The 27,897-nt window shown below is 38.8% G+C and overlaps 2 protein-coding genes across 2 annotated transcripts; one reads left to right on the forward strand and one right to left on the reverse strand.

Moving 5' to 3' along the window:
• Positions 1–2,904: 2,904 nt before the first annotated feature.
• On the forward strand, positions 2,905–7,970 carry LOC102693965 (Golgi apparatus membrane protein TVP23 homolog A). The gene is made up of 8 exons (XM_006637281.3): positions 2,905–3,064; positions 3,209–3,285; positions 3,700–3,844; positions 4,114–4,203; positions 4,597–4,728; positions 4,990–5,118; positions 5,470–5,504; positions 7,341–7,970. Exons 1-7 carry the CDS (start codon positions 3,056–3,058, stop codon positions 5,494–5,496), a joined length of 609 nt encoding a protein of 202 aa, XP_006637344.1. The 5' UTR covers positions 2,905–3,055; the 3' UTR covers positions 5,497–5,504; positions 7,341–7,970.
• nubp1 (nucleotide binding protein 1 (MinD homolog, E. coli)) lies at positions 7,484–27,571 on the reverse strand. The gene is made up of 11 exons (XM_006637282.3): positions 27,472–27,571; positions 26,656–26,760; positions 26,126–26,259; positions 16,226–16,294; positions 13,749–13,781; positions 13,200–13,290; positions 10,470–10,624; positions 10,157–10,267; positions 9,812–9,914; positions 9,134–9,217; positions 7,484–7,694 (listed from the first exon to the last, which is right to left on the reverse strand). Exons 1-11 carry the CDS (start codon positions 27,500–27,502, stop codon positions 7,654–7,656), a joined length of 957 nt encoding a protein of 318 aa, XP_006637345.2. The 5' UTR covers positions 27,503–27,571; the 3' UTR covers positions 7,484–7,653.
• Between the last annotated feature and the right edge of the window lie 326 nt (positions 27,572–27,897).

Consider the following 27,897-nt stretch of genomic DNA (forward strand, 5'->3'; position numbering starts at 1 on the left):
CAGCGAGGCTAGGACCTTTGTACAGACTGATCAGACTCTGCAGTGACTCTCATTGGCAGAGATTTATACACACATTAGATTAGCCACACACACTTGGCACTGACTGACAGGTTCTTCACTCTATCGCATGTAACTACTCAATTTCTCATAGTGACTTATTAAAAGTAGTAAACCATCCCACCTCTGTACTAATAAACATTCCTTCTGTGCGGATACCATTGAATAATAGCATTTCACTTTGTAAACAAATCTGTTTATGTGAGACATGAAAACAGCTCATGACCATCGTTTGCTGTGATATCCATTCGCCCCTTTTTGTTTTGTTTCGCCCCTTTTAATCGAAACGATTGATTGTTGTACTATTCCTCTTGCTAAGGTGAGTTAAAAAGACCAGTGGAAGCTGGTATTTCTTAAAGATGTCGGTACAGTGGTCAGCATGGCCACCAAGCAGTGCTGGGGCACTGGGTTCAATTCCAAACCTGGGGTGCTCTCTGTGTGGAGTTTGCATGTTCTCCCCATGTTAGTGTAGTTTTTCTCCAGGTGCCCCAGTTTCCTCCCACAGTCCAAAGACATATGGTTAAGCTAACTGGCTTCAGGGAAACTTGGCTCTGGTGAGTGTGTGTTTGTTTCAGTGTGTGCCCTGTCATGGACTCTTGTCCTGTCCAGGGTGTGTACCCTGCCTTGCAATCATTGCTTGCTGAGATTGGCTCTGGCTTCCCCTGTGACCTTGAATCTGGATCTCTTTTAGGAAATGGATAGATATATTAAAGACCCATTCTAGCTTCACATAACATTCTTAAGAACCACTTAACCAACTATGTCCTTACTCCACCAAAGTTAAAATGATATGTCACAAATAATAATACACACTAATAAAACATACCTTTGAATTCATTCTGCAGTAGAAAACCGTCAGCCACTTCCTCTGACAGTAGTTAATGCTGCTGTAATTGCTGCATCTTAGGTTTATTCCTGGACTGCTGTCGGCAACACAGTACAGGTGGTGACCATAGACCAACAGACCATAACTCTCACTGTGACTAAACCTGCCAGTCATGTGAATGTGACCCAGAACCAACCCCCACCTCCATTCAGTCATGACAGTGACTGTAGTAAAACCCCAAAGTTTCCGTGGGTATTCACCGACTCTTCAGGGTCTTTGTGTTTAGTCGGAACACACCTTGTTGCCAATAGATCAGTGCTCATTTTAGAAAAATGCTGTGTTATAGTTTCCGAGCAGAAATCATGGGATTGCTCATTCCAGTCCCTGGAGTCCTCTACCAGAGAAAATGAAACTCTCTGATTTGTTTTCTGACAAGGGTCCTTTACGAATGTGAAGACGGTATATGTCTGAGAGATTTTAAATAGGGGTTGAGTAAGGTCTGCAGACCAAGACTGCAGATACAACTTTTAGGGACTTTTTAAAAGTATTTCATCAGATGTCTACAAGTGTGGAGGTCCTAGACAATGTTGAAAGAACTATTACTTCATTCAAACCCTTGGTGTTTGCACTGGGCTCCTGGGCATTCAGTTTCATCATGAGGGGTTTCCCTGAGCTCAAACTGCCAGACTTTTCTGGACCAGCCCCAGCCATGTGAGAAGTCAGTAATAAAGTACTGTATCTCATTGTGTTTCTTCATGTATTTTTGTTCTCTGTATTATTCCCTTCTGATGTATTTTCGTAGGGATTCAGAACACCATCTGAAATGTCTAAACATTCCCCAAACAAATGGTTTATTAGTATGTGTGGGAAATCACATGTTTTTTTAGCATGCACCTCTTTATTAGAGCTGCATTTGACTAATATGTAAAGTATAGTATTAGTCAATGTAAACACACTCCTTGCACTGGCTGAACAGGTCTTTGAAGACTGGATTCTACTTCCGTGCCAACAGTAAAACTTTTGTTTGCATTCTTTCACAAAGGATTTCTTTTAATCGTGTGATGAATTAGATTTTTATTTTCTCCATACACACCCACCAGCATGACATTGTTATTCAGTACAGTAGCTTGTGTTAAACCATACAAGCACAGCCAAACTCACCATGCTTATCAACAGTAGACAAGTGGCTTAAATAGCATGTCTAGTTCATGTCTAAATGTGCTTGCTATTGTCTAATGTGCCAACAGTGATTACTGCGGTCTAGTAAAATCATTAATGCTCATACCTCTACATGTAGGTATTTTTTCTGCACTTAGTACTGAGCTGTAAGAAGAGGACAAATTGGAAAAAAGAAAAATAACAAATAAAAACATACAGTCGTTAATTGTGGGTTGGTGGGATAAGGCATGAGAATTTGTCAGTGTATGAAATCCAAACTAAAAAAAAAAACATTAGTTCTCAAACTGCTTCTAACTTCTCTCTTTTGCCAGTATTGACGCAACTAGTTCCTCGTTGGAGACCTTTAATAAATAAAAAAACAACCTTTACACAAGATTCGTCTGATAAAAGCAGAATAGAAATTAAATTCGACTTTATGTGGCTGAACCTTTTACAAAGGATTACTGAACAGTGACGATAAACTCCAACAAAAACATTGCTCCTTATTTTACTTCATTGTCAGTATTCACAATGGATGAATAATGTTTTTTTTTACCCCAAAATATAGTAAACTGGCTTCCAAACCTTTTACAACAATCACAAAAAACAACTGCGTACTTAAATGCATACTTGCTAGAACATTCTGAGAAGGTTTTGAGTGCATCAGAATTTACAATTCAGTTTTCGAATAAATAAGAAATACAATTTTTAATATAATTCTACATCTAAAAGTTTAGTCTTTATAGACATTTTGAAATGTTTATTTAGTTATTACACCTACAGCCGCTGATACATCACAAGCGATCCTATATTCCCAGACATCAGCGAGGGAGCGGCTCGGCTGCTTGGCAAGAAGAATTTTGACACCAACTCGGACACATTTTAGTGGAACACCTCTCATATTGTTATCATAGAAAGCACTCTGTAAATAAGGAGAAAAATATTTCCCAATTCTAACTTGCAACCCACGACACCGGAAATAACATATTTCGTAAATCGTAACCGCCCGTAACAATGAAACAGGTAAGGAAACCCACAAAGATTTGCATGAACGTTTTTTGAGGAGGAGAATTGTTTTAAACTGGTAGCCCCCCAATTTTGTTTGTTTTTTTTTTGGGGGGGGGGATGCATGTTTATTTACTGCATTTAATTTTCTGATGGTTGTAGTCATTGGTGGATGACACAGAAGATGTATCTCTGGACTTTGGAGCTGATGAAGAGGCGTTGAGGAAAACCAGAATCAGGTATTGCCATTAAAAAGCAAGAGACGCCACCTGATCTGATCCCTAGTGCTTAGGAAAAGGCTATGAATTATTCTAATAGTACGAAGGCAATAATGTATGCAATATACTTATATTTTCTCTTTTGAGCCTTGCATATGCTGTATTTTTTTTCTAACAAAACTCAGAAGCTCAGTTTGTAAATTTTGTCTCTTACGTGCCCGAGCTGAATACAAAGATTAACTGCATGAGAGCTTTATGAGACAAGCTGATAGTGGAAACGGTGTACGTGCTTACTACAATTTGTGTCGCTTATAGTTCCAGACACTGTCCTTTACAACCTGGTTCAGTCCTCTGAGCCCCCCACCTTAACCCAGTCCTTTGTTTAATACCTTTAAACTGTTGAAATGTCTTTCTTTTCACGCCCTGACTTTGCAGACATCCTCTGGCTACCTTCTTCCATCTGTTCTTCCGGATAAGTGCCATTGTTTCCTACCTGTTCTGTGACTGGTTCAGTAAGAGCTTTGTTGCCTGTTTTGTGATGATCATTGCCCTTCTGTCTTGTGACTTCTGGTCAGTCAAGGTATGTACGTGGCCTTTACTGGTAAAGTAAAACAAAAATCAGTAAAGGAATCTTTGGGGTGGCACTGTTGCAGATATTTAATGTAGCTTGTGGAACAAGCTTCACTGTGTCCTGCTTCTGCATAAGATGGACAGGCTTTATTTATTCAGCAAAAGACAGTTTAGAGTGAGAGGGGGTGTATGTGTTGAGCAGACAGTTTTCAGACAGTTGCTCTTACCTGGGTGACTATCATACGTCCATTGAGAGGGGACCTTCTCCCCTTTCTCAAGAACGTGACTGGAAGACTCCTGGTGGGCCTGCGATGGTGGAATCAGATCGACGAGGATGGAAGGAGCCATTGGGTCTTTGAAGCAAGGAAGGTGTGTGTGACGTCTTAGTGATGCAGACGTGTCTAGGGGTCGCTGGGAGGAAGTCCCGGCAGCTGCTTACCGAGCCAGTAAGGGGTTGCTCAATGTTTACTGGCCACGCCTGTATGTCGTTCTAGTATTTGATAAATAAAACCATTACATCTGCTTGGCTGAATTCCTTGCGTTATGGAGGATACAACAGTGATAATGAATGGGAACGTGGGATCAAAATCTGTTCTTTAAGTGCCGTCGTTTCACTTTGTGTGGTTTCTGTTATCGTTACAATTTCGAGCGGATGGATATTTGTGTTTAAAGTCCTGACGCGTGGTGGTGTTCCTGTTCTTGCCCCTACAAGGGCGCGTGCTCGTAGCATGGCCGCCTGTGAAACACTCTTCTCTCCCCCAGTCCTCCCCTCAGAGCCTGACGCCCTCCACCGAGGCTGAAGCCCGAATCTTCTGGCTGGGGCTCATCGTCTGTCCACTCATCTGGACTGGCTTCTTCTTCAGCACCCTCTTCTCCCTGAAGCTGAAGTGGCTGGTATGTTCGATCCGGAGCCCTCCCAGATCCCGATAGTCTCTTATCTGTGACATGTCTTCAGGTTCACATCCTTTCCACTCCCTGCCCGATGAAGGCCTCCTCCAGATGCCCCCTTCAGCTCGGCGTTCGCTCGTATCGCCCTTGCAAGCGTCATGATTTCAGCTTCAGCGAGGGCGGTGTGCGATTTGATCCGGGTGCTTTTTTGTGAGGTCCAGGCAACACGATCACCCCCCCAAAAATCGTTATTTTCTCTTCTTACAGGCCTTGGTTATTGCCGGGATTTCGCTTCAAGTTGCTAATCTCTATGGTTACGTCCGCTGCAAGGTCGGTGGCCAGCAGGGTATCACCACGTCGGCCTCCTCCTATCTGGGACAGCAGTTCCTCCAGAGGGTAGGACTTTCATCTCTTACCTGTTTCCTGACTACAAATTCAAGGACCCCGGAAGGTTCCTATGCATTAAATAGACCGGTTTGAGCTTTTGGAAGCCATCTTTGTCCACTTTTAGTATTGTTTCTCTCGCTTATGCTTGAGGGTCACAGGGCCTCCTGCTTCCATGCTATATTAGCAATTAAATAGGTATTTACCAAACCGGACTCTATTTCCCCGTGTCCAAAACTGGTAGTTAAAGAGAGATGAAATCCCCAAGAACTAGAAGATTAAATGCCTTTTGTGATCCTGTTTCTGATAAAGTAACGGAATGAAACTATCATGCCACCTCATTTGTATTTTTTTCTTTTTCAGCCTGATATCATTTTTGGCATGCTGTGAAAAGAAAGGTAAGTCAGCATTACAACATCCTGATAATGATTTATGGCAGCTGAAGTTGAGTCTTTGTGGGTAACCAGAAAGAAATGGCCATAAACATTAGAATCTGGGGCCTGTAACACTAATAGAGTTATGTTTATGAAAGCAGTCAGCAGAATACTTTGGTACCCCCACTGAAAACTATGAATGGATTACCTTTTCAAAGTTCTGCTTGTCTCAAAAATGTGAACATTTCAACTGTAAATTGTTAAAAAGTGAACACATTATGCAAATAAAAAAAAAAACATCCTTACACTTCATGTGATTGTCATTTATGTCAACTGAGAGCCACGTGATGCACAGATCTGCTTTCTGTTTCAATGCTGCAGCCATATTCTGGGCTGTAAAAGGGCTTTGATCAAAGCTGACTACTGACTAAGGCATCAAGGATGTTTTATCATTGTAGAATATAGACGTGCAGTGTTACCATGTTACGGTAATAACAATACATAAGACTTTCAAGAAAACCTGTGATCCAATGTTGCATATAATTTATGAGTACATGCACTGCACCGGCATGTTAGAATCAGCCTCACAGTAGTATTTGATATTATTTCAAATACAGACTTAGCAGTGCAGCCTCACAAATGTCAAGAATCTCTGCTAGGAGATACCCACTTCCAAAGGTGAGATATCGGTGTGGAACGCTATTTCATCAAGTGGATAATGAAAGACAAAGCAGCTTCATTGCATTTTTTAAACTTTTTTTCACAATAAACATTGGAGTGACATACAACTACTCCAGTGAGCTCACATACAGTATCACCACAGTACCCCACTTTGTAAGTTCAGCTTCAGGGATTGCTGTAAAAAAACATCCTGCTTGGGAGAATGGTTAAAACTTCCTGTTTTTAGTTTCGGTTTAATTTTAAGGACATTTAAGTTTTGACTGTTGATCACCCTATCCAGATAATCTTTCTGGTTAACCAGTGATGATAACAATATACTGTATGCTCCTGACTGAGAGAACAAAGCAAGTTTCACAAGGTGAAACAGCTATTCAGACAAAAAGCAAATAAACTGCATTGCTTTTATTAAATATGAAGATATATTCATGACAAAGTAGTATTTACTTTAAATACAGAATTACTGCATTAAGGATAGTTCAAGTCAAGTGACAAGATGGAACAGTTTTTGCTTTAGTAAGGTGAAAACTAATGTGCATTTCCTCTTTCACTTGAGGACACAGATTTGTGTAGCAGCCTTTTCAGCTGACAGACAGCTGCACCAGTACCTTGTGCATTAGTGATGTATTTCCCATAAAGAAATCATCTTTGAAGATTCACACACTTGAAAGATTACACACTGGTGCAGCCTTTCAAAAAAAGATACACTAAACAAAATGTAATCATAGTCCAGCATTTAAAATGTATCCTTTTGACCACAGTGTAACTGTAAAAAAAAAAGGTCTGAACAGAACATACAGTACCACATAAAATACAAAAACCCAGTTTTCACGACAACCTGCTTGTTTCCGAGTTATCACCACCTTCACCCTTCACAGAAGTTCAACACCCAAGAGCTTTTCTTAGAGCAGGTTAATCCTTTGATCTAAAGGTCTAATAACACACTGCTACAGTGGTTTGATTCAGAGGTCTTTATTTAATGTTCAGCATGAACATAAACATTGTGCAAAAAGATGGCTCATAAGATTAAATAAAGATAAAAACAGGCTGTCGAAAAATGTGTTAATAAAATATACTCTATTTGCTTTCTGAAAATTATTTTATCTTTGGAAGAAATTTAAAGTTTCTGTTTGCTAAAGCAAATTTGACATTTTCACCGTTACTTTTTTTTTTCTTTTGCAGGTGACCAAGAAAAAAGTAACCAGTGAGGCTCTTGCAAACATACACATCAGCCACATTTCCTTTTTCAGCCGAGTACTGAAAAGGTTGCAGAGCGGTGCTGAGGTTTACAGCTGCACAGTACGAATGAGATCCCACAATGCAGATTTATTTTTGATTAAGGCAATACATTTTATTTGAATATTTCCGCTCTTGAAGAGGACACATGACTACATTTTATCAGTAATAAAAACCCAGTTCCAGTGCATTTCTTTGTAGGAAATGCAGTTCCATTCGCTTAATAATTGGTCAGCCAAAAACACTCAGCTAGTGTGTTTTAATCCTGTGGTTGATGAGATGAACAATACTCCTGGATACCTGCAAAGGACAAATAGTTTTTAAAGCATTATCAAACTAAAAAAAGTGTATCTGTGCATGGCAATGTAATGACTGAAAAACTTCAGGAAGTAAAGAGAAGGCCTAAGCTGTCACATACGCCTGTAGCCTTCTAAACATCATATATATGCAGTTTAAAAGGCTATTTTGTTTAACATGCATCAATAAAACGTTACTTGAGAAATCACATTTGTTTTAGATCTCAGTAAACATTATGTTCTTCACATGGGGTTAAATAAAAGTTCCTCTTTTTCACTGCTGTTTTCTCTTACACTCACACATCTCTATTTTGATGTTTGGTTTCTACAGCAGAAAAGACAAAAATGATTTTGATATGAGAATATCATATCTGGCACAGCAGCAGATACTATCCTGCAAATTATTAACAGGCCCCTATCCAAAAAAGAGATATCAGTTCTCAGCCTGCTTTTTTTATGTGTGTTCATGGCACAGTGAGAATAACAAAAAAAAAAAACAGGCCCAAAATCCAAATGTTTGTTTCAAAATAAGACCAAAATGCAACAAAGTATTCAAGGTGTGCTGCACTTTCATTTCTTAAAGTCTAGTACACATATCTACTGTAGATCAGGGTACGTCTGCTGCAGGGTGCCAGTTTTCACTGTACCTTTTTCTTAAAGGGATCGCCCTACCCAGCAATATTACAGGTTTACAGGAGAGGATGTGAGATTCTTGCACGGCACTTAGCAATGAACAATGATCTTTCTTCCGTGTGCTGCTCTCTCAGTTTATAGTGTATGTAGACATGAAGCAGAGAAGTGTGCACAAATGTTTAACAAAAAAAAAAACAGACAAAATACCCTTCTCCTAAGATAAATGAATAGATCTGAACCCACAGAGCAATAGTGGGCCAAAGAGAATTAACACTGTAAAACAAAATCAAAAATCACATTCTCATGTCCTGTAGCACTGACTCACGTTCAGGGTAGATAAAAACTGTATTATTTAACATGCTGTCTAGCTTTGACCGACTGTTCTAAATTGTCCCTGTTCCTTGGTCTTGTGACGGACTGGAATCCTACAGATGGCAAGAGAATTTCTGTGTGTTCAGTGCTGCTGTGTGCCCTGTGCTTCCAGTTTTTGTCACCCTCGACGGGAAAAGCAGCTTTCTGCTACTGGGTGGCTGGATATTCTATCAAACGTACATCACATTATTAAATGTATAAAAGACGGTGGATGTTATGATGATTGGGGTTATTCTGATTCATCTGAGGCAAAAAAAAAATCACTTATAGCAGAATGTGTTTTAAGCATCATAAAATTTCCCTTTCTGAATTGAACTGAATCTGCTAAGACTCTTATTTATTCATTGTATATTAAACCTTATGGAATCTGACAGCCCATTCATATTTTCAGAATGTTTTTATGCCTCTGCACCGTGTGACTGAAGCACATGGACTTACGCTGGATAATGCTCTTGTAGGCAGCAGTGGCTGGAGAATCTAGCACTTCCGTCAAGAAGGACTTTCCCTCATCACAGCTCTTTCCTTTGAGACCAAAACTGGGAAGTTAGTGAAGAAGGAACTGGAAACCATAAGATTTTGCTGATTCCTTCATACTGACCTCAACTTTCTGAGAATGTGTTGAAGAGGAACTGATTTTATTGTGATCTAGCATATGAGAACACTATTAATTTTGGTGCAGTTCTTAAAGTTATAAAATAATTCAGATCAAGTAATGGCTGGTAAAATTCGACACTGGACCTTTTAAATTTAAATTGTAAATAATTGAACTACACAACCGTAGTTCAATTATTATTTTTCTTTAACTTCCCAAAAGTATTCACCGTTAAGTATAGTTGTTTGTATATCTGAAATCGTTCTTCAGTTTTTGTTATAAATGTGGTTTATTTTGGTCTGGTTTCAATTCCTGATCATGAGTTAGCAGCTTGCACTCAGAGGACAGGCGTTGGCCCAGAGCAGCACTTCAGCTCACCTACGTGGGGCAAGCCATCAGCAACCCTATGTATTGGGTTCTGTACGTATTGATAAGAAAAAATTGGTCACTTTCACAACTCGTGGCTTAATCCATTTGGCCCTAAGGGCTCGTCCCCACAAAAGGGCGGCTGAAGATCAGGTTACCTATGCGAGGGTCCAGAGGCACCTTCCCCAGCAGGGGGATGTTGAAATCCTGGCACATTTTTTCTGCCCCTCCAGTGGTAGGAGGAAAAATCTGAGATTTATTCTGCAAAACATCAAGAAAGAGAGCAGTTTCTTAACATTTCTAAGACCAAAAAAAAAAACATTTTAAAATGTCTTCCTATGACAGTAAGGATCCCTGGAGTCTGAGCTTTCAAGAAGTAGAAACGAAGTTCCCTGATTGCATAAGTGGAATAATTTCAGTGCAGCCATAAAAGTTAGAATTTTCATTTAGCAAGAACACTTTCAGGTAAGATCAGCCCCCAGGGACACGTTTTCCCTTCTCACCTTGCACTTAGGACACACAAAGCCACTCATGTTTTCGACAACTCCAATGACAGGCAGCTTCACCTTTCGGCAGAAAGAAATCTCTTTTCGGACATCTTGCAATGAAACTTCCTGTAAGGCAAAGTAAATGAAAGACGGCACCCGATGAAATAGCATAGCTCATTACGTTTTCCAAGACAAGATTAACACGAGTCACTCGGAACCAAGAAATGCTACTGCTCGAAATTTCAACATTGTGGTGCAGTGATTCAAATTCCCCGTAAAGGAACAAAGAGGAAGAATTTGTTGATACACTCGTATTGGTTATTGTCACCTGTGGAGTTGTTATTATTATGGCCCCATCAATGTGAGTGCTGCTGAGGTACTGAACAACAGATAAGTGCTCGTCAGATGTCCCAGGTGGGGTGTCAACGATGAGGTAATCAATATCACCCCAGTCAACATCTCTCAGAAACTGCTTGATCATTCCTGACAGGAAAAAAAAAGGTAAACAATTTAGCAACATCCAAAAAGTTAAGCATACAAGTGTTAGAAATAAAGCTTGTGGTTTAAGTCTCAAAACAGCTGGACGGATGTTTTCAATCCATTAAAATAAGGAACAGGTGTGTTTTTCCAAACCACATCCCAGGCGTGGGGATCACCTATTCTCAATGAAAGACATGAGACGTGAAAAATGTGTTTCAGGCAGGAAAGCTTTCCAACTTTAAAACAAGATTATCCTCAGGTTTAGTCACATACATCTGGGACATCGAACTTGATTTTTCCTGTCCTTTCACAATTCTTTTTTACCTCTGCATGCCTGCTACACATTAAAATTCCATCAAAAAGTGTCCTGCACCTACGAGCTGAGGGCTTGTAAAAGTTTATTGTTATCTGTTCCTGTGACCTGTACAACTGTGCAGCACGGACATGATTTGGTCAAGTGTGCAGTTGATGGTTGTCACTGTCGCAGCCTGGTATTGTAAAGTCTGCTCTTTAAAATGGTACAGAGGGGACAAGTGTGAAGGATGCCAGCCGAAACACTGAAGTGCAAACCACATGCATTTAAAAACACAGGCGCTTACAAGCATTATGGTACCTACTCCCTGAGTGTGTTTTTTTAACTACACGTGAAAGTCAACTACCAATATGAATGATATGTGGATAAATTTATGTGGCTGCTTCTAAATTAGGGTCCCTGTATTTGAGTGTGATCATGTTTTCTGTTCTGAAGCTGACATACCATTTATATACCCTAGAGAAAGGTTTCACTCTAGTGATTCTGATGTATGCAAGGTTTACTCGGTAGTAGGTACATGTTGAAAGTACCTACTGTATTACCAAATACAATGTCAGCACCTAAATTCCTCCAGGAAAGCTACATAAAAAAACGGTGTTTCCCATCTGATGTGTGATTTTAGCTCAATTATCTGGAAAACTTTCATTGAGGAATTGAAACCTATGATATCACCACACACGGGGGCTGACATTAAACATTAATACAGCTACCACGGAGACACAAAAATACCAAATTTCTTCACTCGCATGTGAATCACCACCTCCCCTACAAAATTTACAATCCGCTGTTTGAGACTAAAATCTCACTCTTTCCAACTATATACACACATCCTGTTTACACACTGATAAAAACTGGCCAAAGATGTGATGCTACAAAATAAATTGGTCATACTTCAGAGGCTGGAAAATGACACTTAAGAAATAGAAAATAAGACCGCTATTAATACATAATTTAAGCTTTATGGATGGAACAAGCTACAAATAACCTGAGAGTCAGGGGTATAATTTAGGCTGTGGTCCCGATTTTGTTAATAACATGCAAAAAATCTACAGCAGAGGTTGGTAATTTGACATCTAAGTCACTCTGTTTATAGACAAGAGTCTCTTTCTCACTGTGGTTCAGTAGGCCTCTACATACAGCACCACCAAAACATGTGCCAGCTGGCAGATTTTCTGTTGGGCTAAACCAGCCTTCCTTAAGAGTGGGAAGAACCAGGCTGAGCCAGAAGAGTACAAAGTGCAGGCGTGATCCAGGATTCAACAGGACTTTCCACAGTATCCTTACCAAGAATCTGGACTACTTCCCAAGGGTGGGGGTGTAGTATAGGGGCTTTTGCACAGTTGTAGTAAGCACCTATTTTCGTTTTTTGTTTATTTAACTTTGTTGCTTTGTTGGCGGCACTGATTTCCAGATTTGTCTAGCAACCGCCATTTTTTAACTGTTTGCAGGTCTTTTCTTGTTGCTTGTTTATAGATGTTTTGCACTTTAAAAGCAGGAAGTGAAGACCTTTCGGGAGGGGTTTTATTAAGGTATAAAGAGGAAGGGGAAGGTTTTATTATTCTGCTGCCTGCTGGAGTAAAGATTGTAGAGTTGGCTAATTAGAGGGGTGTTTTTTTTTTCAATAAAGTAAAAATAGATTAGTGAAAGTCTGTTGCACTGTAATGGGCCTGGGAATTAAACTATTTTTTTATGTGCTTAGCGGACACCCTTATCTGAAACATATCTAAAGTAATTCTAAGCAACATAACCATATTCATTGTATGTATTTTTAGTTTTCAACCCAAAGGGAACCCCATTTATAAGGAGAGGATTTACAGCAGGATTTGGAATGAGGTATTTCACTCAGGTCTAGTTCCGGGACCTCTTACCAGCCAAACAACAAATCGCCACTCATTATTCCACTCCTCAGTTAATAAAAAAGAAAGATTATATTTTGGATTTCTTAGAGGACTTGAGTTAGGGTTTGGCCAGTTGTCAGAAATGTTTTCACTGACTGCAATCTATTTGTTTTCTAAAAGGTAGAAGACAATTCTAATATTAATTCTGTCAATTCCTCAAGTCATTTCACTCTTCTGCTTAAAAAGATGGACCTTTTGTAAAGCAGAATTAAAAACCAGATTGATAAAAAGCACAGAAAAGAGAACTTTACAGGGCATTCTCTCCATTCATACTTTCAAATGTTTATTGCCAGCTGATTCACTCACACACACACTTGAGCGGTTCTCTTTCACTGCACGAGGAGTGAAACTCTCAGGTCATACAAACCGTTTTTCTTTGGCCCTCTCCAGATCACAGCGTCATCAGGACTGCTAAGCAAAAAGCCAATGGACATCACCGCAAGATTGTCTTCCACGTACTGAAAAGGGAAGTGGAAACGTTATCACCAAGCCAACAACATTTTTTTTGGTACTTTTCTGGCAACTTGTCCGATAAAGGTTGCATACAATGAAGAAGCATTGTTTTTCAATGGGCACGTTTGTCACCTCTGCAGGTCTGGCAGCTTCTGCCATTCTCTGTATGTCACTGTCTACTGATGCACTACAGGAAGGGAGGGTCCCTGCAGGAGAGATCTGAATCTGGGCTTCCAGTGAAGGCAACTGCAGGAAAACAGCCCCCGTTCACCCTTGAACAAATGCCTATCATTCCTCCGAGCACATCAAAGAGAATGAGGAAACAAAAAATAAAACACTGTAGCGTGTAGCAATTATAATACTAAACTAAAGTAACTGGTCCAAAACCGTAGTCATGATCACTACAAGATTAAAGTGAGAAACATTTATAACTTTCGACTGCATAGTCGTGGACAATACTTACCACTGGAGACCAACCAGATCCACTCTGGTGCACCTAAAGCAAGAAAAGTGCAATAAAACAACACAATGTGGATGAATAGACCAATACTTCTACACGGGCAATTTCAGATCACTTTTCTGAAAGAATACTCTTTTATATTTCATCAATTAGTTCTCCTATGAAAAAGATTATTGCATCTGAACAGCAGTCACACACAGTGCTGCTCAAAACCCTGGAAACAATATTTGAAAGACATAAAAAAACACTCGACAATCATTCACGCACTTAGTATAATGTTTTGATTTTTTAAAAACCTTTTATTTAACAATAAAATTATATTTTTTGATTATATTATTTTTTTAAATATAATTAACATTTATATTATGCCATCATGGATGGGAGGTTGCATCTAGAAATATAATCAGCAAAAACACAACAAATAACCAACAATCGAACAAATAAGTAACAATCGGGCACGGCCAGAATGTGTGTGAATAACTTGCTCGCCACATAACCGCCAACATTGCTTCCTTTTTGTGAAGCTTGAACTTTGGGACTGATTAAAAAAAAAAGTCAAATTTTTCCCAACAGAAATGTCTCCAAATTTGTGAACTGGTGGAGAGTTGTTCAAAACTGCATATGTTCTTCCACTGTTCTGCAGAAACTGTTTTATCATTGTCTTTTTCCCACTAATATATTCTGTTGAATCTTTTTTCATATCTGCAATGTTATTATAAAGTCTTGATATTATTTTCACCCAGTTGCTTTGCTGGTACGAAGCTCTAAAATGAGCAAGCGATTTATTACCTTGCTCTGTATTTGGTCGTTTTACCCAAGTATTTACATAGAGCCTTATCCGGAGGTATCTGTAGAAGATTTATTTCCAGAATCAGTTGTCAATAAGCTTTTCAGGTTATTCTGTTTCATCAAGAAATAAATTGCTGTGATTCCTCTCATAGTCCAGATTTTACAACATTCCTGAAGGGAAATCTGAATCATAAAATATCCACCTTAATACGTTATTATCTGTTTCCAAGTTATAGGTTCTTATTATTTTTAACCACATTTTAATTGAAACTATTACTCACGGTATAGCTGTTTTATATATAGCTTCTGACAGAACTGTCTGTACTGGAAATTCACCTATAATCAGAGACTCCATCTGTTTCCATTTTGCACTATAATCTTGATCACACCAACAGATTGGATACCTAACGGCAAGGCTAAACCTTCTTCTTGGTGAATTGCAGTGTTTCAAATTTAACCCTTGGCTCTTTTCCATCTTGAAATCAATGTATCCCATTCATTAAAATTCTTTGCATTCCATCTGTTTCTGATTATCGTGATCAAAGTTAATCCTTCTGTTGTCATAAAACACCTCCTTTTCCCCCCCATGCTTTAGTCAAAATTTCCTCTTTAGAGGAATCTCAGAGACCTGGTGACAGTAGATCTTGGTCAGGCCCCAGGGCTCTGTGAGCCCTTTCAATCTCCAAGGTATAGTCGGGGGGGGGGGGGGGGGGTCCTCCGGGACCTCGTCGATCCACAGGTTCTGCCTCCAGGTTTGCAAGTTTGGCCTCTAGCAGGTTCTGCCTCCGGGGCAGGTGTAAAAGCCCCTCGCCTGTTTTTTCACCCTTCGCCTCGGTTTGCACAATGCGCTCCTCCACCTCGTTTGTCCTTCTATTTGTTCTGTTCACTTCTTCAGTAAAATCTCATCATTTTTTAAATGTATGTCCCTTCTGAGGTCTATCAGTTCAGTAAAGATTTTTTTTAGGCTGACTGGGGACTCAGAATGGTCCCGCTGAGCGGACGAGAACTACTTCGGTCTTCCTGTTCCTCTTCAGTTTCCTTTCTCAGATAGCTTTGGGTGTGTCCACGTGCTTTGCCCCGTTTTTCCTTCATCACCCAACACTTAGTATCTGTTTTAAAAGGTATTATTTAGAGTTCTGAAATGGTTGTTGGGTATTTTTTAAAATCACCGAAAGAACGAGAAAATTAATCAGCCATTGCTGATGGTGACATCACAGGAAACCCAACCTTCTTGGTTCTAATAATACTGTTGTCCTGTTGTAACCTTTATGATAGTAGTGTCTTCTATTAAGCCACTTAGATCAACTTGGGTGACTTCATTTCTGATTCCTACTTGTCCAAGAAGTTGGTTGGAAACCAGTTTCCTTATAGTAGGCTAGTGCAGATACTTGCAATTACAGGAAGTAAGGACCTGGCATACACTTTTGGAGATGTAGTCCCCTTTTCTACACTCCCTAGTTCAGCCACGTAATTCAATAATGGTGTGGTGAAAACATAACAACCAAAACCACTATTCAAAGAGAACAAATGAGTACTGTTTTTAAACATATCCATCTGGTTTCCAGTCTGGTTAGAACTGAGTTTTTGCTATCACTCAACTCCCAAATTAATAGGCATGTATTGTCCTCAACAAACACTTTCTCTCATTCACACAATTTTCATTTTTTTTTATATATAAGTTCAATGCTTACTTGTTCTCCTTCAAGGCCCATGATTTTTGGAATGGATGGCCCACAGATGTCAACATCAAGCAGAGCAACCTGTTAGACACACAAAATGACAGGACAGAAAAACCATCAAACACAACAAGTAAATAACTCCCAACTGGAAATGTTATTTTCTGTGTTTTGCATACTAACTTCACATATAACGGCCACTTTTTTCTCGACTAAGACATTGTGTAAGTATTCAAGTTAAAACTATCCGGTGTTCTACAGTAAGTCTATTACAACTACACCTACTGTACACTTTAGGAGCTAACAGCACTGCATACATACTGCGGGATGTACACTACCTACAGACTTCATTGGATACTGCAAATGATGTTTTTGGTTTGGATACTCCACTAATGAGGAGGAGAGTCCCCATTACCTGTAAAGTAGTTTAAGTGGAGTGTCCAGAAAAGTTCTATATAAATGTAAAGAATTCACTTATTAACAGCAGTAGTTTTCCCAATAAGCACTGTGTCAAACACAGTGCAGCATCTAAAAAATGACAGCAGAGGGCACTCTCCCCTTACATACTATCAGAGTGTCACTCAGACTCAGAAATCTAATCCCAGAGTTCCCACACCTGCCAGAAACACAATGGGTCCCAATCCTAGCGGGAGAGGGAGGAGGGAACTCAGTTGAACTGGCAGCCCAGTATGTGATCTCCTGTCATGGCTTGAGGGACAGTGATTCTGTCTCCCAATAATGCTCCATATGTTTACAGTATAGGTAAATATTTTAAGATATGTCTTAGTTGTAAATGTCTGTAGATTTTATTTTATTTTTATTTTTTGTTTTGTTTCATGTTCATTTTATTTTTATTTGCGTTGGCAACCCTGATTGTACCCATCGGTCATGCTAATAAAGCACCTTGAATTGAACTGAATTATGTCACCAATGGCTAAATCCTAGCAGTTGTCAGGCTCCTGCTTTGAGCCCACGCTACAGAAATGCTGTCAGCCTCTCTCAGTAACACATTGTACAAGTGTATGCAGACAACTTGTTCAAAATGTTTCAAACTCAAATCAGCTTGACAACATTTCTTTTGCATTTCTATACCAAGGATTTCTGTATGAGCTTATGGCTGATTATTTTGGTCTTTTTATCTCCCAACATCACAGCTCTTTACTCACATGAAATTTAGAAACATGTAATTGGAACTGCCATAAACATGACAGATAAATACAGAATGTAATAACTGAATAGTTGCGCAATAAAACATTTTAATGAACAATGTGTCAAAATACTGCGGAATACCTGTCAGAAATCAAATTTATAGGGTACTGTAAGTTTAAAACATCAATAGGTTTGTGAAGATTTGTGGGCTTTTTTTATAAAACTGTCTGTGATAACCCTGGGAATTTTATAGTCATAAGTAACCCAGAAAAGTATACATAGGTTGTCTTTTGCTATAGATTGGGCTCCCCAGCTGTACTCCATAACCAGAAATATTCCAGCCAGCACTGACTGCTTATTTGAAAAATTAATCTGAAGGGAAAATTATTAACAACAATTGCTGAATGCTCTGTTCAGAGGATCTAAAGTACTGTATACGAGGTGAAACCATATGTTTGTATATGTGAGAATATCACTGATTCTCTCCGTTGATTAAAACAATATAAACTGTATTGTGGGCAAAGAGGTAAAATGCAATCCACTATCCCACCTTTTCAACACATACAATACAAAGACCTGAGGATAAAGCTGAAATTAAACTAAGGAGCATTCCAGGCTAAATAGCCTTCTCTCATTTTCAGCCCTCCAAATGTTACTGTATGTACTTAAGTTCATTGTTAAATTCAAGGAACTAAGACTTATCTGAAGTAAATTCAACTTCTACATATGTCTGGGGAACTGAGCAACTGAACCACACCCTGGATTTTAGCAGAAATCTGCAGAGGAAGTCTTAGCTCTGTCTGCCAGCAGTACAATTGTTTTGGCAGAGATATAACCTTTTTTATGAAATCACATCAAACAGCAAAAGGTCAAAAACTTCTCCACATTGTTTTAACTGAAGTTTACCCTCTGATCTGAGTTTCTCAAAACTGAATCCAGCAGTTAAATACAGCTCATCAAGTACCAAATAGGACCTTAAGATAGGTACATAAACCAAGCACATGACCTTCTTAAAGAGTTTCAAGAATTAGTATTTGCTCTTGAGAGAGTTTGGGAGTTTGGTACAGACATGCAGAAAGCTGTCTGTATGTTCAAATTATGATACAGACCTCTATACAGCACAATAAAAAAACAGTATTTAAGGATTTCTAAACTGGTTACCGATTCCTATTTAAAGGAATTTTTTGCAGTCTTCAAACAGAATACACCACATCTGTGTTTGGTCTTACATTTCAAAGGAGCCCACTTTCGTAAAAACAAGATTTTAAATTTAGTTAAATTTAAAACTCCTTGTTTTGAATCACATGGAAAGAGCATTAATAAAAATGGAAATAAAAGGATTCAGCTCATCACCAACTGAATTTTATTTAACTTGGTTGAGTACAAAGGTGATATTTTTCTAGTAGCTTCCATTAATGCTGGAATGAACAACGTTGGAGTTTAACACAGTTTAAAAAGCTGTGAACACAATCAAAGACCCTGCTCTAAAACAAACATTATTTTAAAAAGTGTTTCAAACAGAACACTCAAAGTCTAGAGGATCAATGACCTCACTTAAAATTCCATAATCCAGCTCCCAACTCCATGCCAAACAACTGCAGAAGACACTTAAAAACAGGAGGGGAAAGCAAAAACACATTATAATATAATTTCTCAAAAAAGACCTTTTGATACACAAGACAAGTTGTCCAGTCCACCTTGGCATCCATCAGTAGTACAAATCACAATCAACATAACACAACAAAACATACTCTTAACTCTCTCATTTGTCTGTCTGCAAACACAGAAAACACCGCAAACTACTGATCATCAACCTGGCTCCGTTCTTACATGGGCTGAACAAAATCAATTTAAAAGACATGGAGGTGGTCAGGACACCATTCACAAAGCTGGAGCTGCGCAGATTTCTGTCTGGAAAGTGCTCTGACTGTTGAGCAGGAAAATGCAGTGAGTTCATCCAAAGGGGAACATTTTATTTATTACCAGTGTGAGCTGTAATCACTGCAGCGGACCTGAAAATGTTATGTGGGGAGGGTTTCAAAGCCTTCATTTGAATGTGTGTAGCTAATATTTTACTGTTCACATTTTTAAGGATATGTACAGTACCACAAATTTTAGTCTTTTTATAGACCAAACACTGTAGATATCGCACTGCAGAGTGGCGAAGCAACTCACAGTCTGGTAGTGAGAAAATAATGAGTTTGCTGTAAAGAATTCCAGCTTAGAAGCCATCAGGCTTCAGCGTAATCTGAAGGCCGCATCCTACTGCTGGGAAATGTCTGGTTTTAAACCAGCAAATCCTCCCACAGTGCCAGTGCTGCTGTATTAATCTTGCACACAGTCGGGGGGAAGCCAGAGTGACCAGTCATCACCCTGCAGGAGGATGCAGAACTCTACTGTCTACAATTAAAAGAGACACTAATGGACTACCTGTTAAATAAGCACTACTCAACCTTTACGGCAAAATTTATATTTCCCTACAATTTCTGTTCCAAAGATCTTGTTTTGTAATGGACTTTGTTACTTTTGTCATCAAGCGAAATGTATTGTTGGAGATAAGGTTTCACAGCTCTGCAGAATGTCCTTCCTCATACAAGCCTAGTGGCTCCCCTTGTCCTGCCAACCTGTACTTACTAAACCTGCACAGGGAGCCTGGAGGGACTCAGGTATTGTCTGATAATAATCCCACCTCCCTGTCACCTTCTTTGGAAGTGTCAGACCATAATGAACAGTAAACCGGCCCAACTGCTAGGCTCACGGTTTATCTTCTCTCATGTGTTCTGAATGATTGGTGTTGGGTGTTAACACCCAATGCAAATCCACAGCTCTCAGACAAGAAATATAAAAGATGCATTCTAGCAAAACCATGCCGAAACCACTTCACTGTGGAATGGTGCCATTACAGCTGATGCAAGATGCCGGTATTCTGGGCACAATCTGCAGCTCCATGCTACAGCCCTGTGGGAAGCAGGGCCCTTGTGAAATTTGGGCTTTCAGTGTCTTGTTTTAACAGCTGCAAATGTTGGGGGCATCCATCAAGGCCAATTGAGATCCTTGGATCAATTGGCTACTAACTACAACAAATAGGCTAGGTGAGCCAACTGGCTTCTCTCTGCGTTGTAACCTGACTTATGTTCTCTTATGTTCCCATTTCCCTGTGAACACCACAGGCCTCTTTTTGACTGAGCAATGCATTTCTAACATGAAATACAACACAGGCTTTTATTTTCCAGTGCCCGCTTCCCCATTAAAAATCTGGATACTAAAAGAAAAAGAAAAACAATGGACCAGTGACCATTGGATTCAGCTATTGCTGTTCTTCTATTCCAGATCCTTTCCAGTTCTCTTTTAAAGCCAATTCACATCTCCAGTTCTTATTCTCTTTTAATCCCTTTGCAATGCATATACATATATAATACATAGCCACTGCGGTAAAAGGAACTGTAACTAGAGTTAGAGTTGGATCCATGAATGGTGATTGATTTTTCTAAAGGAACTGTGAATGCAACTGGAACTGGAAACGAAACACTGTGATATGAAACAGCAACACAGACAGTTTTGTAAGAACTGCACCAAGGGCTACAGCCTCCTGAAGGGGTTAAACAGCTGGAAGACACAACCACATATCTGACGTTTCAAAGATGTTTTTCTGCTCCAGCTCTTTATTCCCAGAGGGATGAAACAACGCAGCTGTTTTTGTAAAAAGGTGGGTCTACTTGAAAGAGCTGTTCAAGGTCAGCATTCAGTATCTACTGTGTTTTCAGTCTTGGTGTTGGTGTCCTTGCATTTCATATGGTACCTTGTGGTACCTTGATTATCAAACAGTGGAAATTTAAGTTAAACATCCAGTGACATACACTGCTCTCTATATACTCTCAGAGGGAATGTGTATACAGTCTATTCTACTTTGCCAATACATTTTAAAAGCTTAATTTCTTATCAGTCATGTTTTAATGGTTTTGTAATGATTACATGTATTTCTTTAAGGAAATGATTGCTGACCACTGCTTTTTAGATAAGGTTCTTGTGGCACAGTATAACGCCAAGCTTGTGGAGATCACAAACAAGCCCTGATAAAAACAAAACCCATATTATGCCAGGCATTTTGCTTGAAATTGTGTTTACAAAAGGCTTTGAGGAAAATAAACAAAAGGAAATTACTTTTGACTTCCAACATCGACTTATCATCCTGATATGTTTGACACGTGCAACAAAGAGAAAAAAAAACCCCGCTGTCTGAATATGTGCTTGAAGGAGATAAAAACTAAATAAATAAAATAAGAACTGTAAGTAGATGGAAGATGGAGCAGAAATCCAAGAAATAATATAAAAGAATTATCTGTGCCTTCACCAATGATGCAAATAATAAGGCATTATTGGAAACATTGTATTGAAGAAGAAAAACTATACATTTTAGCTAACAAAATGTGAATATTCATATAAAAGATTAAATAAATTATACAAACCTTTAACTACAATGACACATAGATTAAAAAGAAAAATAATCCAAATGTTATCACATTAAAAAAATAACAAAATGTGTGTAAAACGCTTCCAAAAATCTTTTCTATCATTTCAATTCACCATTCAATTGACCACTAGGGGGAAGCAAAGATGATAACTGCTACTACAGTAATTAAACTCACCCCTGAGTTAACAGGAAAAGATGAAAGATAAAGAAACTTTTTTCACAGCAACAATCCAGCAACGACCCATGATTATATACATCAGGTTTCAAACGTTTCTTAGCAGAAGCGGTTTGAAATGAATTAAATGTTTTGCTCAATTTCAGCAGAGATGAAACCATTTGGAAATTTGAATCCTGATGCCAACGGATTCCTGAAAAAAAAACTGAACCACCTAGACAATTATTTCATGAAGGAATGTGAAATAAGACGTAATACGACAAAGATGAAGAAGCCATCTTGGGTTATGCAGTGGCACCTAAAACTGTTAGAAGATGAAAAAGAATTATTGAACGTGCTACATGAGTACTTCCTAGAGACAGATGAAGCTCTAACAATGTTGGGCAGTTTCAGCAGAACTGACACTGGTACTACAAAGTTAGCTGTACTGTAGGCTGTCTTACAACTAAGCTATTTCTGTGTCAGACAGTATTTTCCCAGTTGCAGTCTGGGGAAATGAGGGATGTTTTATCATAAACCCTTAGATGGGAATGCTGTACATACAGTACAGGTGATTTTGAGCCATAGGAAACTTGGGGTTTCTGGAGACTAATTGAGGCTAAGATCCACAGTTTTTCTCAATTGTCCTGCCTTTCATTGTATTTCTGGAGTTTCAGTTATAAAGAGTTTAATCAGGACCAGTTTGAAACTTTGGAGAAAAAAATAAAAGAAAATCCTTACCATCACTTAAGGATTCCTTACCATCCTAATGAACTCAATTTATCCTCCTCCATGAACTGTGCAATAACTGTGGCTATAGGTTTAAGAAGACTGATCTAAGTACAGAGCCTCCAAGCTGCAGAAAACACCCTTTTTATAAAAAATATCAGGTAAACTAACCTTGCATTATTATGCCTGCAAAGAAAACAAAGTATTAAGCCAGTGCATATGTGCTATGTAAAAAGTGCCAAGATGTTCCCCTGTTGGCACAGGACTGCAGGATTTTCAATAAGTCCTTGCGTCTGATAAGGACCAGGCTTAACCTCTCAAGCGCACTCTATAAGATGGGCAGGATATGTGCTCTGAAAAGCATCGAGAGTTTATACCAAGTTCAGCTCAAATGAACTGTTTAAGAAGGTTATTGCTTTCACCACTTTTAACAGCAGGAAATTCTGATTTGGAAAAAAAACAAACAAACTTTCCCTTTTCACTTCCCTTCCGCTATGTGGCAATTAGGATTTGGCCAACAAAACGCTATTTTCTACTCTTGTCCAACTAGGGGGATACAGTAATTAAATAGTGGATCAGGAATCCCCAAGCCAAAATATTCTGTCAACAGAATATCTTATATTCACAAGAGATTTTGCCAAAATGACTATATCTGTTATGGGGACAAACGCTAGCCCTGAAAATAATGTAGCCAGAAGATTGTTTTTGCTAATATAATCACATGTACTTTGATTATTCAAATGTGAACTGCTCGTCCTTTGTGTTTCATACCCTTGGAACACAAGTGTATATAGATGCAGCCTTCCCTATTAAATCACAGGAGGCAGCTGCCTAAATATAATCCGAAACCAATCCTAGACACAAGAGGCTGAAACAAAGCCGAGAAATATCAAAATCTGCAAAAAACCTTAAAAGACAGAACCACATACCAGAAATTTCTATGATCGCCTATTATCAGCATTGTGAAATCACATAAATCATCCAGACATGCATACATTTGCAAGCCCTTGGTCATTATAAAGCTGGCAGAAGCATTAGCTTTAAAGATTTCAAATATACTGACAACTCCACTGTTCAGCCATCTTTAACAAAGAGCAAGGCCAGACTGCTTTGAGGCACTTGTTAAATGAAGACGATCCATTGCAAATAAAATGTCATGACTCAAACCGCGACCACTACGAGCTGACAGCCTGCTGTGTAACAGATCTGGTTATGAGGCTGGCGAAAACCCTTTCTGCACGCGACTATGGCGTCAGTATTTTCAGAAACGTTAAAACCTGATTCAATTACACTTTGCACCATTTCAGTAATTTTTACAACATGTCTACATTCTTCAGCTTCTATTCGCCCGGTTTCCTCTGGGTTTCCTCACCCAGTTGAAAAGACATACCGCTGGTTAATTGGCTTCTGGGAAAACTGGCCCTGGAGTGAGTGTGTGTGCGTGTTTGTGTCTATGTGTGCTCTGTGATGGCCTTGCAGCCATTACTTACCAGGATAGACTCCCCTGCCACCATGTATTGAATAAGCAATGGTGAGGAGGCACCACTGTCACTGCAAGAAGCTCAAGTGTGAGTACTTCACAGGACACTAAAGGAATGGCTCGCTGCATGTGACCCTGAGGTGTTGCCCACCCACAGCAAAATGGTAAAAGCATCTTTAATTATTGTTATTATTATTTAGTAGGAGTATTACTGGGTCATTCTGTGACACATTTACCAAGATTTTAGGGAAATGTCAGCATATGTCACAGATTTGGATGAGAACCACTACAAATGTAAAAAAAAAAACATTTTATATGTGTCAAGTATCAAGTAATAGGTTCATTCCATGCTGAAAAGAGATGAAAGAAAACACAGCGTTTCGGCTGCGGAGCCTTCTTTAGGTGTGAGGGTGTGCTCACATGGCTCCACGGCCGTGTGGTTTACATGGCTGGGAAATCAAACAATATTTTACCTAGGAAACTTGTAGAAACTATCTGGTACCAAGTTCAATTTTCTATCTTCAAGACCACAAAACTGTCACAATGACAGAATTCCAGGACAAAATAAAACCAATAAACATTCATCTTGCTAACTCTAGATAACAAAGAAAAACAATGCAGCTCTTTAACATGAATAGCTCAGGGTAAAGCATCTTTTTTGATTACTGAGGGGTTTTGCTTTTTCCCCAAAAGGATTGTAGGATATGGAATAAGCTACCAAGCCATGTTCTTGAAGTCAATACCCCGGTTTATTACAAGAAATGGCTGGAGGAGACCTTGGATCAATTAACCTCTATCCACCAAGTGGGTTTTACGGGCCAAACAGCCTCCTCTCACTTGTGACCTTTCTTTTATTATCAGTGGAACAACATATCAACTGTGTACCTTACACAGCCAAATATCAATGGAATTCTTACACGTTCTAATCCAATATAAGGAAGGTTATTAGCACCACAAAGAAAACATATTTTTATGTTAAAACGAGATACATTTTGAGCGCACATGAAATAACATTGTGTTAAAATGGGATAAATAAAACTGTAAACAAAATTACCGTGGGATAAAATTGTCCCATGGAAAGTAGCACTGTTTTTAACAACAGAAGAATATCATCACACTCCTCTTCGTGCAAATGAGTTAATCTACAGGAGCATGTGTAATGTCTTTTTTGTACATGAAGTAGAACATACTATGATTTAGCATTCCTAGGTTCAACACATGCATTTTTCACCATTTCTGTGAAAAGCTTTCCAAATGTATTCTATTCTACATGTGAAACTGCAGAAACATGAACTGTACACAGATTTTTGCTTAATCTTTAAACACTGAACGGCATACATTCACAATGACAGCATGTCTTATACCTATTGTTGGTTTGCTGTTACTGTAATTGTTGGGGGATCATTGAATTTTTAAGCCACTGAAAACTGATTTTGATAAAATTGAATTTGAATTTCCAATTACACAGCAAAATGCAGGAAACATGTCATATGAGGGAAAATAAACAGTATTGCTGTGTCAGTTTGCACAGACATGAGTGTAAACAGATATGGGCATGCCAGAAAAATGAAAAACAATTCGGCACACAGGCAGTAGTCAACAGAGTAATACATTTATGAATAGACTCCCGTTGCTGGTGATGTGTTAGCAGCACTATCTCATTTATTGTAATTACCTTATTTTAACACAAAAGTATCTCGTTTAAATGCAATTTAGTTCCTGTAGCGTGGTAATTTGTAACTGATCTTTGTTTTTGTATCAGAAACTTAACAGACTAAAATGTAACAGAATATTTTCAATAAAAGAAAAGTTACAGCAAGATTTTTCTTATCATGTAGGAAAAAAACAACTTGAGAGAAAGTTTTTTTTTTAATATCAGAAACATATTAGAATATGTCAAGTTTCCCCTATAGGCACAACACACAGTATTACCTCTGTGGATCCATCACTGGCCAAGCCATGAGCAAGGTGTGCGCTGAAGGTACTCTTCCCCACCCCTCCCTTGCCTGACAGGACCAGGATTTTGTGTTTAACAGTAGACATTTTCTGCCGGATTTCTTCTACAGCTGCAAGTTATAAAAATTAAATTAAAATTAAAATCTGCAATCTCTGAGAAGAAAGAAAAAGAATTTTTTTGCAGGCTCCACTTTGCCAACACAGCACATGCCATGTAACATGAGTTAAGTAAACAAGACAGCAAAAACAATACAGTGTATACATTAACCATACATGTAAAAGGATCACTTTTACTCTCTTATTGCTGTTAAAAGTTAAAATTTTTCTTTCTGAGCACAACTTTTCAGTGAAGGTCTCTTTGTCATTGTGCTATCACAGGAATACAGTGACTTTCACTTACTTTTAAGAACTGATTTACAAATCTATGTGAACGTTACTACATGGATATTTTCTTGATGATTTAAGACAGGTGCTTTTAAAATTAATTCCACAAGATTGGCACATACCAGGATCAGGGGCCTTGGTCATTCCTGAGGCACATATTGCTTGGTTAGGACACCCCTGACAGGCAGAGCTCTTTCCTGCCTGGTCACTGCTGGTGCCAGGGCAATCTGCAGTATAAAACATTGAAAATAATTTAACAAAGCAAAACACTGGATTGGGCAACTCATATAGGCATACAGGCATGCCAAAACTAAAGAATGCAAAGTTTAAAATAATAAGTACTCAGATTTTAAACATACCAGATATTTTTTCTAATATGTCCCTTTAGAAGACCTACCTCTGCTAACCATGGTGTATTTCTTACAGCACCATACTAATTTATCCATTTCTGTTCTACATTGGTTTTCTCAGAAGATTGACAGTTTGAACCCAATTCAATACCACCTAACTTTAATGCTTTCTTGTCGTACCTGGCTGTCACTTCTAACTGATGAACACAATTTTGTATGCTTTCCCTTTTGATATATAACACCATTCTACATGACTTTTTATTGTTTAATGTTGTTAACATTTCGTTCTTTAACGCCGAGCAACATCTGAATAAGGAACTTTCTTTTGTCCGCCATCTTGATCATTTCCCTGTCTGCTTTACCTTCATTTTAATAACAAAAACACAGGAACATGCAAACACTTCTGTGTACAGTACTGTCACTGGATGCAATTCATTCCATCAATGAAACTCTGCACCATAACACCGTTATTAATTAACTCGGAGATACGTTCCACTAATGGCAGTTCTATAGTCGTTAAATTGTAGTTTGAAACGTGTTACTAAATAAAACAAGTTAAAGACAACAGTTTCAAAAACTAAAACTCACGTTGCGGCGCTCCACTCGGAACGTCCTCCATTTTTTTATTCCCCAACTCCCAACTTCCTGTTCTCAGTCCGAAAAGAAAAACATTCCCCTTACCTTACCACGAAGGTTCCGCTTTTTTAAATCCCCCCCCCCCACCGTGGAGAGTCTATCCACTTTCCTTAAATCTCTGTAGCAGCTGTTCAATTCATGCCCAAAACATTTTTTAGACTGGCGTAACAGAAGGAGCAATGATAATAAAAACAAGACTTTTGTGTGTGGTCGGTTTCATTGCTAGTGGTTCCTCTAGTAACTTCAGAGTCACTTTAGAGTTCAGTTGTAAGGTGATGCGCGAATCGAAGAAGGCTATCCTAGTGCACTGCAGTTTTTAACTTATAGGTTCAGTTTTACAGTGTATTTTGGGGGCTGATAAAATGGTGGTAAATACGT

The sequence above is a fragment of the Lepisosteus oculatus genome, chromosome 19 (genome assembly GCF_040954835.1).
Source record: "Lepisosteus oculatus isolate fLepOcu1 chromosome 19, fLepOcu1.hap2, whole genome shotgun sequence".
NCBI lineage: Eukaryota > Metazoa > Chordata > Actinopteri > Semionotiformes > Lepisosteidae > Lepisosteus > Lepisosteus oculatus.